This window comes from Drosophila miranda, chromosome 3, assembly GCF_003369915.1.
Source record: "Drosophila miranda strain MSH22 chromosome 3, D.miranda_PacBio2.1, whole genome shotgun sequence".
In the NCBI taxonomy this organism is placed as follows: Eukaryota; Metazoa; Arthropoda; class Insecta; order Diptera; family Drosophilidae; genus Drosophila; species Drosophila miranda.
The window spans coordinates 20,591,487-20,604,590 of NC_046676.1; the positions used below are offsets into that span (position 1 = coordinate 20,591,487).

At 51.7% G+C, this 13,104-nt stretch overlaps 1 protein-coding gene across 7 annotated transcripts in view; it reads left to right on the forward strand.

The window, feature by feature from the left end:
* Nucleotides 1-13,033, forward strand: part of LOC108158776 (mitogen-activated protein kinase kinase kinase kinase 5) — a 43,225-nt gene extending 30,192 nt beyond the window's left edge. For 4 of the 7 annotated variants that reach the window (XM_017291411.2, XM_017291409.2, XM_033392446.1 and 1 more), the window contains exons 4-15: nt 2,560-2,658; nt 2,715-3,013; nt 3,808-3,895; nt 3,973-4,036; nt 6,188-6,226; nt 8,760-10,083; nt 10,160-10,286; nt 10,348-10,701; nt 10,784-11,227; nt 11,297-11,518; nt 11,594-11,720; nt 11,782-13,033. In XM_017291411.2, the coding sequence (XP_017146900.1) occupies nt 2,560-2,658; nt 2,715-3,013; nt 3,808-3,895; nt 3,973-4,036; nt 6,188-6,226; nt 8,760-10,083; nt 10,160-10,286; nt 10,348-10,701; nt 10,784-11,227; nt 11,297-11,518; nt 11,594-11,720; nt 11,782-11,881 (3,287 nt within the window). In that variant the 3' untranslated portion in view covers nt 11,882-13,033. The remainder of the gene's footprint in view (nt 1-2,559; nt 2,659-2,714; nt 3,014-3,807; nt 3,896-3,972; nt 4,037-6,187; nt 6,227-8,759; nt 10,084-10,159; nt 10,287-10,347; nt 10,702-10,783; nt 11,228-11,296; nt 11,519-11,593; nt 11,721-11,781) is intronic. The other 3 variants (XM_017291418.2, XM_017291414.2, XM_017291419.2) reach the window with 3 other exon arrangements.
* Nucleotides 13,034-13,104: the final 71 nt, after the last annotated feature.

Genomic DNA, 13,104 nt, shown 5'->3' on the forward strand with positions numbered 1-13,104 from the left:
GCGTAGGTGGAGCCAGGAGGAGCTTGGGAGGAGCCAGGAGGGGCGTAGGTGGAGCCAGGAGGACCCTAGGAGAAGGAGGAGTGTCTGCCACTCGCTGCGTAGTTTGTCATGACAACTTGCAATCTGTTGAAGCGCAGAAGGAGCAGCACGATGATTGGCATGAGTCGCCCCGGAGGTATGCTCCTCCCCCCCCCCCCCCCCCCCCCCCCCCCCCTCTTTGGATGGGATGCTGCTTCGTGCCACGTCATCGCAGGACCTTTTAAGACTTGGCAAATGGGATTCTGCGGTCTCTCCGCGTGGCCTCGCAGCTCACAATTAATTATTTCAAATGCCTTTTCTTTGCACTTAATTAAAAATCCTCGACCTGACTGGACCCAACCCAACCGGAGACTCCTTCGGGCAGCCTTTGACACTCTCCGGGTAATTAAGTTACCACTGCCCCCTCCCTCCCCCCCCCCCCCCTGCCTGCCAGTACCTGGCTTAGAGTCCTCGAGCCAATAAAAGCCAAAGCCGAAGCCAGAGTTCATGACATTTTGAGTTGCGGGCGGCGTAAAACGGAATCAGATTTGATTTAATTTACGCCAAATTGGATCTATCCAACGCATAGAAGGCGCTCCACAAAGCAGTTTAACTTTTAATGCCGTCTATTGTCCTTTGTGCTTTGTCCTTTGAGCTGGCACTCGTAAAAGACAGCCCCATAAATTTGAGCGCCAAGCGCTAATTTGATTTCGGATTTATACGAATGGACGAGGTCCACTCCACGGTGCAACGTGCATCGGTTAAGGGGGGAGGGGGGCTGAATCCTCCAAGTTTAACGACCTTGAGGTCACACTCTCTCCCCATCTGTCTCTCAGTGCAACACTCTGTTTCTTTGTTGCCACTTTCGGGTGCATTTTCATGATGTTTCAGCGCTGAGCGAGCATCTTTTGTGGCACATGTCAATGGGGGGGGGGGGGGGGGGGGGGGGGGGGGGGGTGGGAGGTGCCACCGAGTGTGCACTGCAGATGACAGCAGCAGGAGAAGGGGAGCCCTCGTAGGTGCTGTCTAGGACATGTTTGTGTCTCTCTGGCTGTCCGCCTGTCTGCCTGTCAGTGTGTGCGCCAAACAATGTGACGTCCGCTTACTCTTATCACTTGGAGTGGTTCCCCCCAACCCACCCCCCCTATCAGTGGTGTTGCGACTGCTGTGACAAATGTGGTGATAAGTACACACACACACATTCCCCTCCCTTGCACCACACACGCTCTGCAGAGGAAACCGGGGGTCAACCCATCGCTGGGGCCCTCAGCTCCTGGAGAGCCCATTTTGGGTTGCAAGTCTCCTGGCAAAGCAGACACTATCCCGCCCGTGAAGGGTATGCCGCGAGGGGAGGCAGGCGACAGCCTGACGCTTTTATTATTCAATAAAAAGGTGCTTACGTTTGTGTTTAGTGTCATTAACGAGTCAATGGCAACAAACGACGAGCAGCAGCAGCAGAAGCTTCCACCTCGTTGCCTCCGAGACGCCCATTACCCCGCCCTTTCCTCTGTGGCACAGCCACAGTTATGCCATAAAGATGAATGTGAATGTGAATGTGTGGTGGGTGGGTGGGTGGATGGGTGGATGGGGCGTAGGCGTGGCCGTGTGTTGTCTTAATGCCTCCCAGGACGCGGGGCTGACGGAAATGCGTCTTGGCATTAAATGGGATGCAGCCTAAAAGCCTGCCAAGGCCCACATCCTCTCCTCTTCCGTTGGCTTTTTAACAAAATGATACTTGACTTTCTCTTCTCGCCTCTCGTCTGTTTCCATCCCAATCCGTATCTGTATCTCCGGCTGTGTATCTGTAGCTGTTTCGTCGTGTATCTGTTTGTGTTGCGCCTTTAATTAAAGTGTGCGGAACACTTGGCTGAGTCCTTCATCGATGAGCTTCCATTCCGGTTCGGTTCTCCTTTGGAGAAACCCGTCAAGAGCAGAAACAAAGCCAGGGCCCAGACCGAGACCAAAACCGAGTCGGAAACTTCCACTTGCAGCAGCAGCCTTGGTCTCCCCCCCCCGCCCATCAAGGAGCAGGCATTAAACTTGATTTTCCACCTTCGTTGTGGCTTAATTAAATTGAAAATACAATTAACTTTGAGTTCGTGTTCGAGTTGGTTCGCTTTACCTTTCACCATCGCCGGGGAGATGAAAATTCATTTCACAGAACTTTCGAGAAAGTGCGACAACAGATGCTCTGGCCCTGGTTGGGGCCATTGGCTGCAACATGGCGTATGAGTAATGGACGCAGGATCATAAAACGTGCCCCCGAAATGAGGCGCCCCATCCTGCCGTGCTCTGCATAATTCAGCAATTTGTTTATTCGCACAATTTGCACAATTGGCAGATTGCACCGTGAAAAAAAAAAAACAAATTAAATTATATTATATTAAAAACAAAACGAATGCGCATGAATAAATGACATTTGCGGCACATATTCGGAGGCAATGAAATTAAATGTGTGAATGTTGCATAATTAGCAGGAATCGCCTGCCATGCCCCAACCAGTGGCAGCTGCATTGACAACCGATTCTCCTCCATTCGCAGGGACACCCTACTGGATGGCACCCGAGGTGGCCGCCGTGGAGCGCAAGGGCGGCTACAATCAACTATGTGATATTTGGGCCTGTGGCATCACGGCAATCGGTGAGTACCCCCCCCCCCCCTCTGCGGCTGACCCCCTTTAACCACCCTTTTTGCAGAGCTTGCTGAACTCCAGCCACCGATGTTCGATCTGCATCCGATGCGTGCCCTGTTCCTGATGTCGAAGAGCGGCTTCAAGCCGCCCACACTGGGCAACAAGGACAAGTGGAGTCCCACATTCCACAACTTCATCAAGACGGCGCTGACGAAGAACCCCAAGAAGCGACCCACCGCCGAGCGCCTGCTGCAGCATCCCTTCGTCCAGTGCGAGATGTCGCTGCGGGTGGCCAAGGAGCTGCTCCAGAAGTACCAGAGTCCCAATCAGCAGTTCTACTACTATCTCGACGGCGAGGAGGAGGTGAGCAGTGGCGCCTGGTCAGCCCTAGAAGGTGGAGGAGGGGAAGGAGCTGATGGCTTCCACAGCCTGGCTGTGGCACCTTTTGTGTAATTTATTTACGCTTTTAGTGTTGGCTCGATGACTCGTTCTCGCTCTCTCTCTCTCGGGCCTTGGTGGCTATTTACTGGGCTTCCCTGCCTTGGGGCTTGGGGCTTGGGGCTTGCGGCTTGCGGCCTGCGTCCTTGCAGGAGAGACCAAGGACCAAGATTGCTTTCTGCTTTCTCAAGAACAGAGATTTAGTGCGCCATTAGACACCTTGGGAGCCCCAAACTCTAGGTTTTGCCGGCCACTGCCCCAATTTATTCCCCCCCCTCCAGCTGTCTAGACAGACGGGCAGGCAAAACTTATTTAACGACAAATGCAAATGGAAAATCAAAATCAAATTTAAATTTAATGTCCATTTCCCCCCGCACCCTCAACAGCAGGCTGTGCTTGTCAGGGCTTGTCAAGTCATAAATCTTCAATTTGTTTCGATATTTCACAAACTTTGAACGAAAGGAGGAACTCCACCCCCAAGAGGCGCGCAGTAGATATTCAAATTTTACTTAGTGCCCCACGTGCCCCCCGTGCCCCACATTCCTCGCGTAACTTGAAGAAAGTAATGCATGACGCTCCAAAATTCCAATCCCAATATGATTTTGATTTATGGGCTTCCATCGCAGGCTGAAACTTTGCGACTGCCACTGACGATGCCTGCTTAGCTCTTTAGCGTTCTGCCCTTGTTAACCCGCATCCTAACGTGTCTCCTCCCTTAGACGGTGGCCAGTGTTCCGCATCGGATACCCAGCAAGATGACATCACGCACCAATGGAGTTCCAGCCCAGAATCACACGCTGAAAACAGGCAAGACTCCGACGCCGAGAGGCGGCTGCCAGGCATTTGCTAATCTCTCACCTAATCTCCCCCCTTCCACACCGCAGCCATGACGACAAACTCCATGTGGAACGAGCGATCCTCTAGTCCCGAGACGTTACCCAGCGACATGTAAGTCCAGCCCTTGCACCGCGATCCTCCTCCTTTGTATCCCGCGTATACTCGAACATATCTCTGCTCTGCCTGAACCTGTGCCACAGCTTATGCCTTATTTCTTAAGTACTTGCGCGACAACGGGTTCACTTTGCTTCAGTTTTGGTAATTTGGTTTCAGCTCTCACACACACACACAGACACAAACACACACATACACACATACACTATATATGTAAAGCCGGAGGCATTCGGAATCCATCCATCAGCCATGGGATCCATTGTTATCCACTTGTCTGTTTCTTCTCTTTTCTTTTGTAGATCAAGACCAAAATTAACGGGCACCCTGATTATGAAAATGTCCCTAAGGTTAGCGAAGGCTTCCACCAGCCACCAGCAGAGCCCCAGATTGGGGGAATGCCTCCCCCCCCCCAGCCGTTTGGGGGCTGGCACTGCGCTTCCCTCTGCATGTGGCATGTAGCTTGTAGCTTGTTGCATGTTGCGCTTTTTATGCACCGCCTGACTGCTGCCCCGCCGCAGCACGCGCATTGTGTAATTTGCCCCGGCTTACAACTTGCCACAGTCAATTTTACAGCTGCTGCACGTATCCCCAGAGCTGTGTTTACTTTCGTATTTTGCTGCATTTTCATGTGTGTGGCAGCGGCACACGCTTGCGCTTAGTTGCAGTTACGTGCCGGAGCTCTCGCAGGGTCTGTCCGGGCTTTCAAACTTGTGAATTTTTCATCCATTCCACGGTGGAGTCTGTGTCCGAGTACGAGTCCAACTCAGAGTCCGAGCCAGTCCCCAGAGTGTGTGGCTGGCTGCCTGGCTGTGTATGCCTCAAACTTGTGGGATATTTAATTGGCAGCCAGTCGGAGTAATTACTTAACCAGGACGGCGCTGGGGCGCCACTAAGTATGCTGCACCATAACATAATAAGCAGTCCCAGCGGAACAGGTGGAAAAAGCGAGAGAGCGGCGGACAGAAGGGCCAACTGGAAACAAGAAATAAATTGAGTTCAAGGAGTAGAAACTTTTGCCAGGAAATCAATTAACGACGGAGAAGAAACGGAATATCGAAGTATCAATCATACGCCATGTTGTACGCCACATCCACGAAGGCAGCTTCAATATGCCACGAGCTAGAGCTGGAGAGATGCTCCGGATGATGTGCCATTTGTCATATTAAACGATTACACATTGTTGCCACGCTCCCTGTGGCAAGGCGTGGCGTCAAGGGGCAGCATGCAAAGTGCTCGATGTGGCAAACACTTTGCGGCAGCCGCCACTTGAGCGCGCGCGTCCCAGACAACAAAAGGCAGTGCCTGGCTCTGTCTGATGAGTGCGAGTACTACTCATGAGTACTCCTGCCCCTGCCACAGCCACTGGCACAGACAGGCGGCGACTGTCGCGATTCTGCTGCCCAATTTTTATTGGCTGCGCCAATTTTTATGTACTGAGAGTCGCCTACAAGCGGCAAGCGGCAAGCGACTTGCTGGCTAAGTGCCACACCCTCGTTTCCGCTGAATGGCGCCCGAAAAGTTGGTGGGAAAAAGCCTGTCTCGTCTTACTCGGCATCCTTCCTGCTGCGGTTGTCATGGTTAATTTCATTTAAACCGTCATAAGCGGAAAGTACAACAAGGATACTTTTTCCCCTTTTTTTTTGTTTACGCTCACACAAAGGCGGCGGGCGGGAGGAGGCGTAGGAGGCGGGGAACATTAATAATTTCCAGGGCGGAGCAAAGAACATCCTAATCATGGGACACAGGAGAAGTTAGCCTGATCCGTTTAATTAGGCCGCAAGGAGCGGCTTCCTTCCTGTTGCTGCTTTTCCGCTTGGGACACACTGAACGAAGGCCTATCCTCTGGCCACACGAACCACAAATACACTCCGATATACCGATAAACACACACAGAGATATTGTATTTATAAGTAGTATAGTAATGCTTTCGATACACGACGATCGGCGGGCAGTGGCTTTAGTTTCGTTTTGGGGCTTCGCCCTGAACTTTCGAGTAATTTTCCAAACTAAATAATTGCGTTTACATTTTCTGGAGTTCTTTTCGCTTTTGTTTTTGTATGCGAAACTTAACACAATGAAATTTTTGTTTATTTTCTTTATCCTTTTTTCCGTATCTTTGTTTTTTTTTTTTGTATTTGATTTCCGTAGGAGCCTCTTACAGTATATTGATGAGGAGCTAAAGCTAAGGTAACTACATCCCCCCCCCCCCCCCCTACCACCACAATACCCTCAAAATACAAATATTGCGAGCGAACATCAAGGCTCTCGGTGGTCCCCCGTGCCACCCAACAAACACCACACACAGCCCCCTGCACACCCCCAAGCGCACCCACACTTACACACACACACACAATAGACTTTGATTTAGCGTTAAGTTCATTTCACATACTTCCACTTCTTCCACTTCTACACTTCTCTACTCCTCCACTTCCATTCTTCACGAGAGCAGCGCAGCCGGGGAAATGCAACTTTCGGGGGGCCCTGCAGAGCACCTCTTCCGCTTCTCACATGTGTGTGTGTGGGTGTGGGTGTGGCATCCATCAAGAATATGTACGAATATCTGCAGAGGCAGCATCATTATCGTTATGAACCAGACCAGCAGCGGCAGCGGCAGCGGCAGCTCATCATGTGGGCCGCTTTGGTTTATTACAAACTACCGTACCGTATCGTCCCGTCCTGTCAGGCTGTCCTGTCCTGTGCTGTCCTTTCCTGTCCCAGAAATAGCAACATTTTCATTACGCTTTTTGTTCGGCCTTCATCCATTTAAACCATATTAAGTTACGGCTGCTGTTCGGCTGGGCTCTGTTCTGTTCTGATTTGCCTCCTCCATGAGTGAGTTCTTCTTTTTCTCGTGGCATTCCCTCTCTTTGTTTACTGAACTTCTTTTGGGGGCGGGCCTTTGTTTCGTCGGGGCTTTGTTCGTGCCTCTTATACCGCCTAAACTTTTGCCTTTGTCTAACGATAGAGAACGAGGCAGTTGCACAATCCGGAGAGGGAGAACGAAATGTTGAGCATACGCACCGTGGGCCGGCCCCATCGATGGCTCAATTATATTCCTGGGCGGGCCAGCAGAAGGCAATTCTCAACTAATTTATACAGAACAATTGGTTTATATTTTGGGCGAAATTTATGCCCCGATCCGGTCCCCCATTAAATGCGCTCGATTTGTCCTTTGTCCCGAGTCCCGAGTCCCGAGTCTGTCCGCACACCCTTTTGCCCGTGCATATTGTTTATTTATTTGATGTGTGTGCAAATGGGCGTCGCATTGGTTTTATTGTTATTATTATTGCGAGTATTTCTGGACATCCCAGTGGCCGTCAGGCCTAGTGCGAACGAGTGCTCCCAGGGACCTGTCGAGAGCGTAACTTTGCTGCTGACATCCGTCCCCAGGACTTGCTCCTGGGGCTCTGCACTAAAATATGCCACATGCCACATGCCACAAGTAGAGGCACATCCATACTGCGATTGAAGATGGAGCCTGGCGGATGGGCATCTTCGGGGGGCGATTCGGGGGGGGCAGGGAAAGAAATGATTGCCCCAGGGAATGGGAAAAACAAATTGCAATTATGTTAACATAAACTGAAAATTCACGAAACTAATTCGGAAAATGGGATTCCTCCGGTCATTTCCTGACGATTCCCCACACTCCAGCCCCCCACCCTGTTGCCTGCAAGCAGCTGCTGAGGCTGAGGCTGAGGCTGTGGCCCTGCCTCCTGTTTGTTTTTTGGGGCGTGTTTGTTCTCGTCTCGTTCTCGTTTTGGGGCAAAATTGTTCGCATTTTGTTTTTCGAATTAATTTCCCCAACAATTTCTTCATTTTATTCGCTTTTCATTTCATTTTTGTGGCTCCTTTTCTTCTCTGGGCGTTCCACATTTTAGTTGCTCTGTTGCTCTCTCTCTCTCTCTCTCTGGGCTTTTCTCTGTCTCTTTCTGTGGCTACTGCTGTGTTTCTGTTTCTGTGCATTCATGTGCGAGGCTATTTTCTATTCAAGCATTTCCATCCGCATGTGTGTCTGTGTGTTTGTGTATTTTGCATCTCATGCATAATTTATGGCTTCATATTAGTTTATTTATTTATCTTGCGCCCAATGCAAAAAACACACACACTCTGCCGCTCCAACCGCCACGGAGAAACCAAATAAAACCTCCCTCGATGGGCGGAATGGCGGAGGCGTGACCAGGAGAGCCGACGCGTCGGCTGGGCCGCAAATAATTTCATTAAAAGCGTAATCCGCTTACCCGGGCTCGGTCTCGACCCTGGGCTGGTGGCTGCAGGTGCGGGGGATTGCGGCTGCGGCTGCCCAAGGGAGTTTATCATTTCGATTGCATGCGCTGCACACACACACACCACACACACACACTTGCATGCCTGCTAACAAGAATGTGGGTGGAGAACAGGAAGAAGAACAGCATCCATCACCATCCAGGGGGATGAAGGATATACAGCGGCCTCCTCTCTGTCCACACTAGACACTAGACATGTCAGACCCCACCACCCACCCACCCAACCACCCCCCAACCAACAACAACAACAACACCCCCTTCACGCTCACAGAATCGAATGTTTTGCGCGGTTATCGATCGAAGAAGCTCAAACACTTGGCATTCTTTTCTCTCTCTCTCTCTCTCTCGCCCATGCTCTCTCTATCCCGCATTCTCTCTCTCTCTCTCTCTCTTGACGTCTCTCCGCGTGTCTGCTGTGTCGCGATCCTGCTCTGCAGAGCCACTCTGCCATTGCACGACACGGGATTGAAAGATTCCATCGGCCCCGAGTGCAGCTGCTCCTCCCACAACGGGATAGTTGGCGTAGGAAGAGGTGGAGGAGGAGTAGCAGGAGGAGGCGGAGGTGGAGGTGGAGGCGGGGCAAACGGTAGCAGCAGCGGAGGCGGTGCCAGTGCCCAATATGGAGGCGGAGTCGCAGTCGGAGTCGGAGTCGGAGGAGGCAATCATCACCAGCAGCCCCACACCCACCATCATCATTACCATCAACTGCAGCAGCAGCAGCAACAGCAGCAGCAGCAGCATCCACAGCCACAGCCACAGCCACAGCTACAACCACAGCAAGCACATCAGCAATCGCATCAGCATCCACAGCATCAGCATCTCCATCAGCTCCATCAGCAGCAATCGACCACCGCTTTGACATCGTCCAGCACCAGCAGCGCCTTGGCCACCTCGGCGGCCCACAATCCCAATTGCAACTCGACCCCGATCAGCTCCTCCGCCTCGCTGGCCTCGATGCCGGATCTGAGCTCCTATCTGGGCCTGGGCCTGGGCATGGGCGTGGGAATGGGCATGGGCCTGGGCCTGGGATTCTCCAATCTCCGCACCACGAGCATTGGCGATGGGGACGACGACGGCCTGGTGGATGTTGACATTGCCATGAATAACGCTGCTCCAACGACCTCGGCTGCTGCCGCCGCCGTCCCAGGTTCAGGCATGGTTACTGGGTCCGGCTCTGGGTGCTCCGCCTCTGCCGCGCATTACCTGAGGCACAGCAGCAATTATCGCTCCGCTGCGGCTGCGCAGGCGTCTCAGACCGCCCATCCTGCCCCCTCGCCGGCGTCTGCGTCTGCGAATCCGAACGTGAACGCGAACGGGCATGGGCACGGTCAGGGCCAGGGCCAGGGCCATGGCCACGGCCACGGGTTGATCTCATCCAGCATATCGTCCTCCGCGTCATCAGCTTCGTTTTATAATCGCCTACTACTCCTCGATAATTCCAGCGGCGATGCAGTTGGCGGCAGCGGCGGAGGTGGAGGCGGCGGCGTCGCCGGCGGCAGCTGCGGTGTCGGTGCCACCAACGGTGTCGAGGCCGTTGCCACATCCCCGCCCGTGACGCAATCGATCGGCGACGGCTTCGTGCATTCCAGCTGCCCTACGGCCAGCCTCGGAGCAGCGGCGGCGGCCGACGACGCTGCGGCCAGCAGCTCCTCGCATCTCTACCAGAATCTGCTAAGGAGCAGCTCTGGAGAGACACCCGGCAGTGGAGCGGCGGGCTCCTCAGCGGGCACCAACTGTGATTACCGGCACGAGAGCAACCAGGTAAGAGAGAGAGAGAACCAGGCGACGTAAAACCCCAATGGGAGCTCCCATTAACCACCCCCAAACTCTCCTCTAGAACGGGCTGGAAGACTCGCCGCGGCGGCATAGCTCCATGGATCAGTTGATCGGTCTGCTCAATGACATGGGAAAGTCTTCGCGGACACGCAGCCTCAGCGATGGTGGCACCCAGGACGACGAAGAAGGTGAGTGCACAAGGTAATCTCCAGAGGAGTCCAGTACTAATTCCAAACCATCCCATTGCAGTGGAGAAGGAGGCGCAACCAGATCTGCTGAACAACACACCTCCTGTGCCGCCGAAGCGTTCGCACAAGCGTCGCCACACGCCGCCCAGGCCCATCTCCAACGGACTGCCGCCCACACCCAAGGTGCATATGGGCGCCTGCTTCTCGAAGATATTCAATGGCTGCCCCCTGCGAGTGCACTGTACCGCCTCGTGGATCCATCCAGAGACGCGGGACCAGCACCTGCTGATCGGCGCCGAGGAGGGCATCTACAACCTGAATATGAACGAGCTCCACGACGCGGCCATCGACCAGCTGTTCCCGCGCCGCACCACCTGGCTGTATGTGATCAAGGACGTCCTAATGAGTCTGTCTGGTAGGTGTCCGCTTGGCTTGGCTTGGCTTGGCTTGGCACATATTTCGTCGGCTATCGCTAACGATTCCATCGCTATTTGCAGGCAAGTCCTGCCAGCTGTACAGGCATGATCTGGTGGCTCTGCATTCCAAGCAGACGGTGCGATTCTCGCTGCACATGAACAAGATCCCCGAGCGGCTGGTGCCCAGGAAGTTCGCCCTCACCACCAAGGTGCCAGACACAAAGGGCTGCACCCAGTGCTGCGTAACAAGGAACCCCTACAACGGATACAAGTATCTGTGCGGGGCGACGCCCAGCGGCATCTTCCTGATGCAGTGGTACGATCCGCTCAACAAGTTCATGCTGTTGAAGCAATGCGAGTGGCCGGCCATCAGCATCCTGGGCGGAGGTCACGGCTGCGTTCAGAACGGACACACGCCCGTCTTCGAGATGATCATCACGCCGGAGCTGGAGTACCCCATTGTGTGCACGGGAGTGCGCAAGGCGATGAACGGCTGCCTCAAGCTGGAGCTGATCAACATGAACAGTTGCGTTGTGGATGCTGCTTCGGCAGAGGGCATGGGCAAAGGAGGTCTAAACGGGATTTGTCTTGCAGGTGCCAGCTGGTTCCACTCGGAGGACCTGGAGTATGACGCCATGGCCACGATGGTGCCGCGACGCGACCTCCTGAAGGTGGTGCGTGTGCACCAGGTGGAGAAGGACGCCATTCTCGTCTGCTATGGCAATGTGATGCAGGTGGTCACGCTCCAAGGCAACCCCAAGCAGCACAAGAAGATGGTATCGCAGCTTAACTTTGACTTTAACGTAGACAGTATTGGTAAGAGATGGCACACCCACCGCTGCGCCTCCACCTTCCATCAGTAACCGCCACACTCGACCATTCTCATTCCAGTTTGCTTACCAGACAGCGTTTTGGCATTCCACAAGCACGGCATGCAGGGGAAGTCGCTGCGCAATGGTGAGGTGACGCAGGAGATCAAGGACATGAGTCGCACCTACCGGCTGCTGGGCAGCGACAAGTAAGCACGATCCATGATCCATTCAGTTGGTATCACATTTGATATTCTCTTTTTTTTGCAGGGTTGTTGCCTTGGAGAGTCAGCTGCTTAGGACTGGCTCCCTGGGCAGTGAGGAGGGGCACGATCTGTACATTTTGGCCGGCCACGAGGCCAGTTACTAGGCGCCCGCGTAATCCACTTGTTATATTTTAAATATAATACGCTACACAATACGTTTTAATGGCAAGCAGGCGCCGTTGTCGTCGTCGTCAACTAATAACTGTAATTTAATTACTCGTAGAACTAAGAATTGGATTACTGATGATAGATGGATGGTATATGATAGACGATAGATGATAGATGATAGAGCCACTTACATACACTTACATGTCGAGAGTTCGATAGCTACTTAGCGCAATTTTATCGCACGTAGAGGCAGCATCCATACGCAAGAGATCCCACACAACCAATACACAGAAAAGTCTTAATCCCAATTCATTGCGCTATACTTTGCCGATACACTCGATATATATACATACAATAGATACTTGTAAGTCTAACAGTCTGCGTCTGCTACGTTGATTCCGTTGTAGTTCTATTTTTGTATTACAAAGAAATGCTTTAATTTATACAACTAACTTTAATGACCTACCCTACGGTAATCAATAGTTATGTTAGAGATTTGTGTACACGCTTCACAAAGCCAATAAATACGTTTATAAATAGTCAGCTGCGGGCGAAAGCAACAGAATCCAATTATACATATTTATACACACACAATTATATATACATACATACATTACGAGATCCACTAAGGCAATTAGAAACTAATAAATATTACATAGTCTTTAGCAATTGTAAATCGCAATGTTTTTAGGTGGTTAAATCTGCTTTTGAATTGGCTCAATAACGAAATTGGTAGGATTCGATGCGATCTGTTGCACATCGTGAGAAGGGTATGAATGAATGACGAGTATTTAGGAATGCAAAGCAGATACGGTTTGTTGGGAAACAAAAATAGAAAGTAAGACTTTTCTAAACTAATAACACACAGAAATTACATGCAAATTGAACACATCAACTAAATGGCTGAAACGGCCCCTATCTGTATTGTGTGTTAAACTGATTGTCGTAGTCACGTTTATAGGCTATACGAAATCAAAAAGAAAACTTTCCGAACAGCACATTACGTCTTCAGTTGTAAAAATATTCTCTAGATCTTAAGTTATTTAGTTCTTATGACAAAGCGTAAAACCGAAAATTATAAACTAATACAAAAAAAAGAAAACAGAAACACAAAATTGTTGAACTCTAGTTTAGTGCAAAAATAAAAAGTATTTGAAAAAACACTGTACGAGCGGTTCAGTTTTGAATTTGGCGCCCGTCAAAACGCGCTATGGTATTT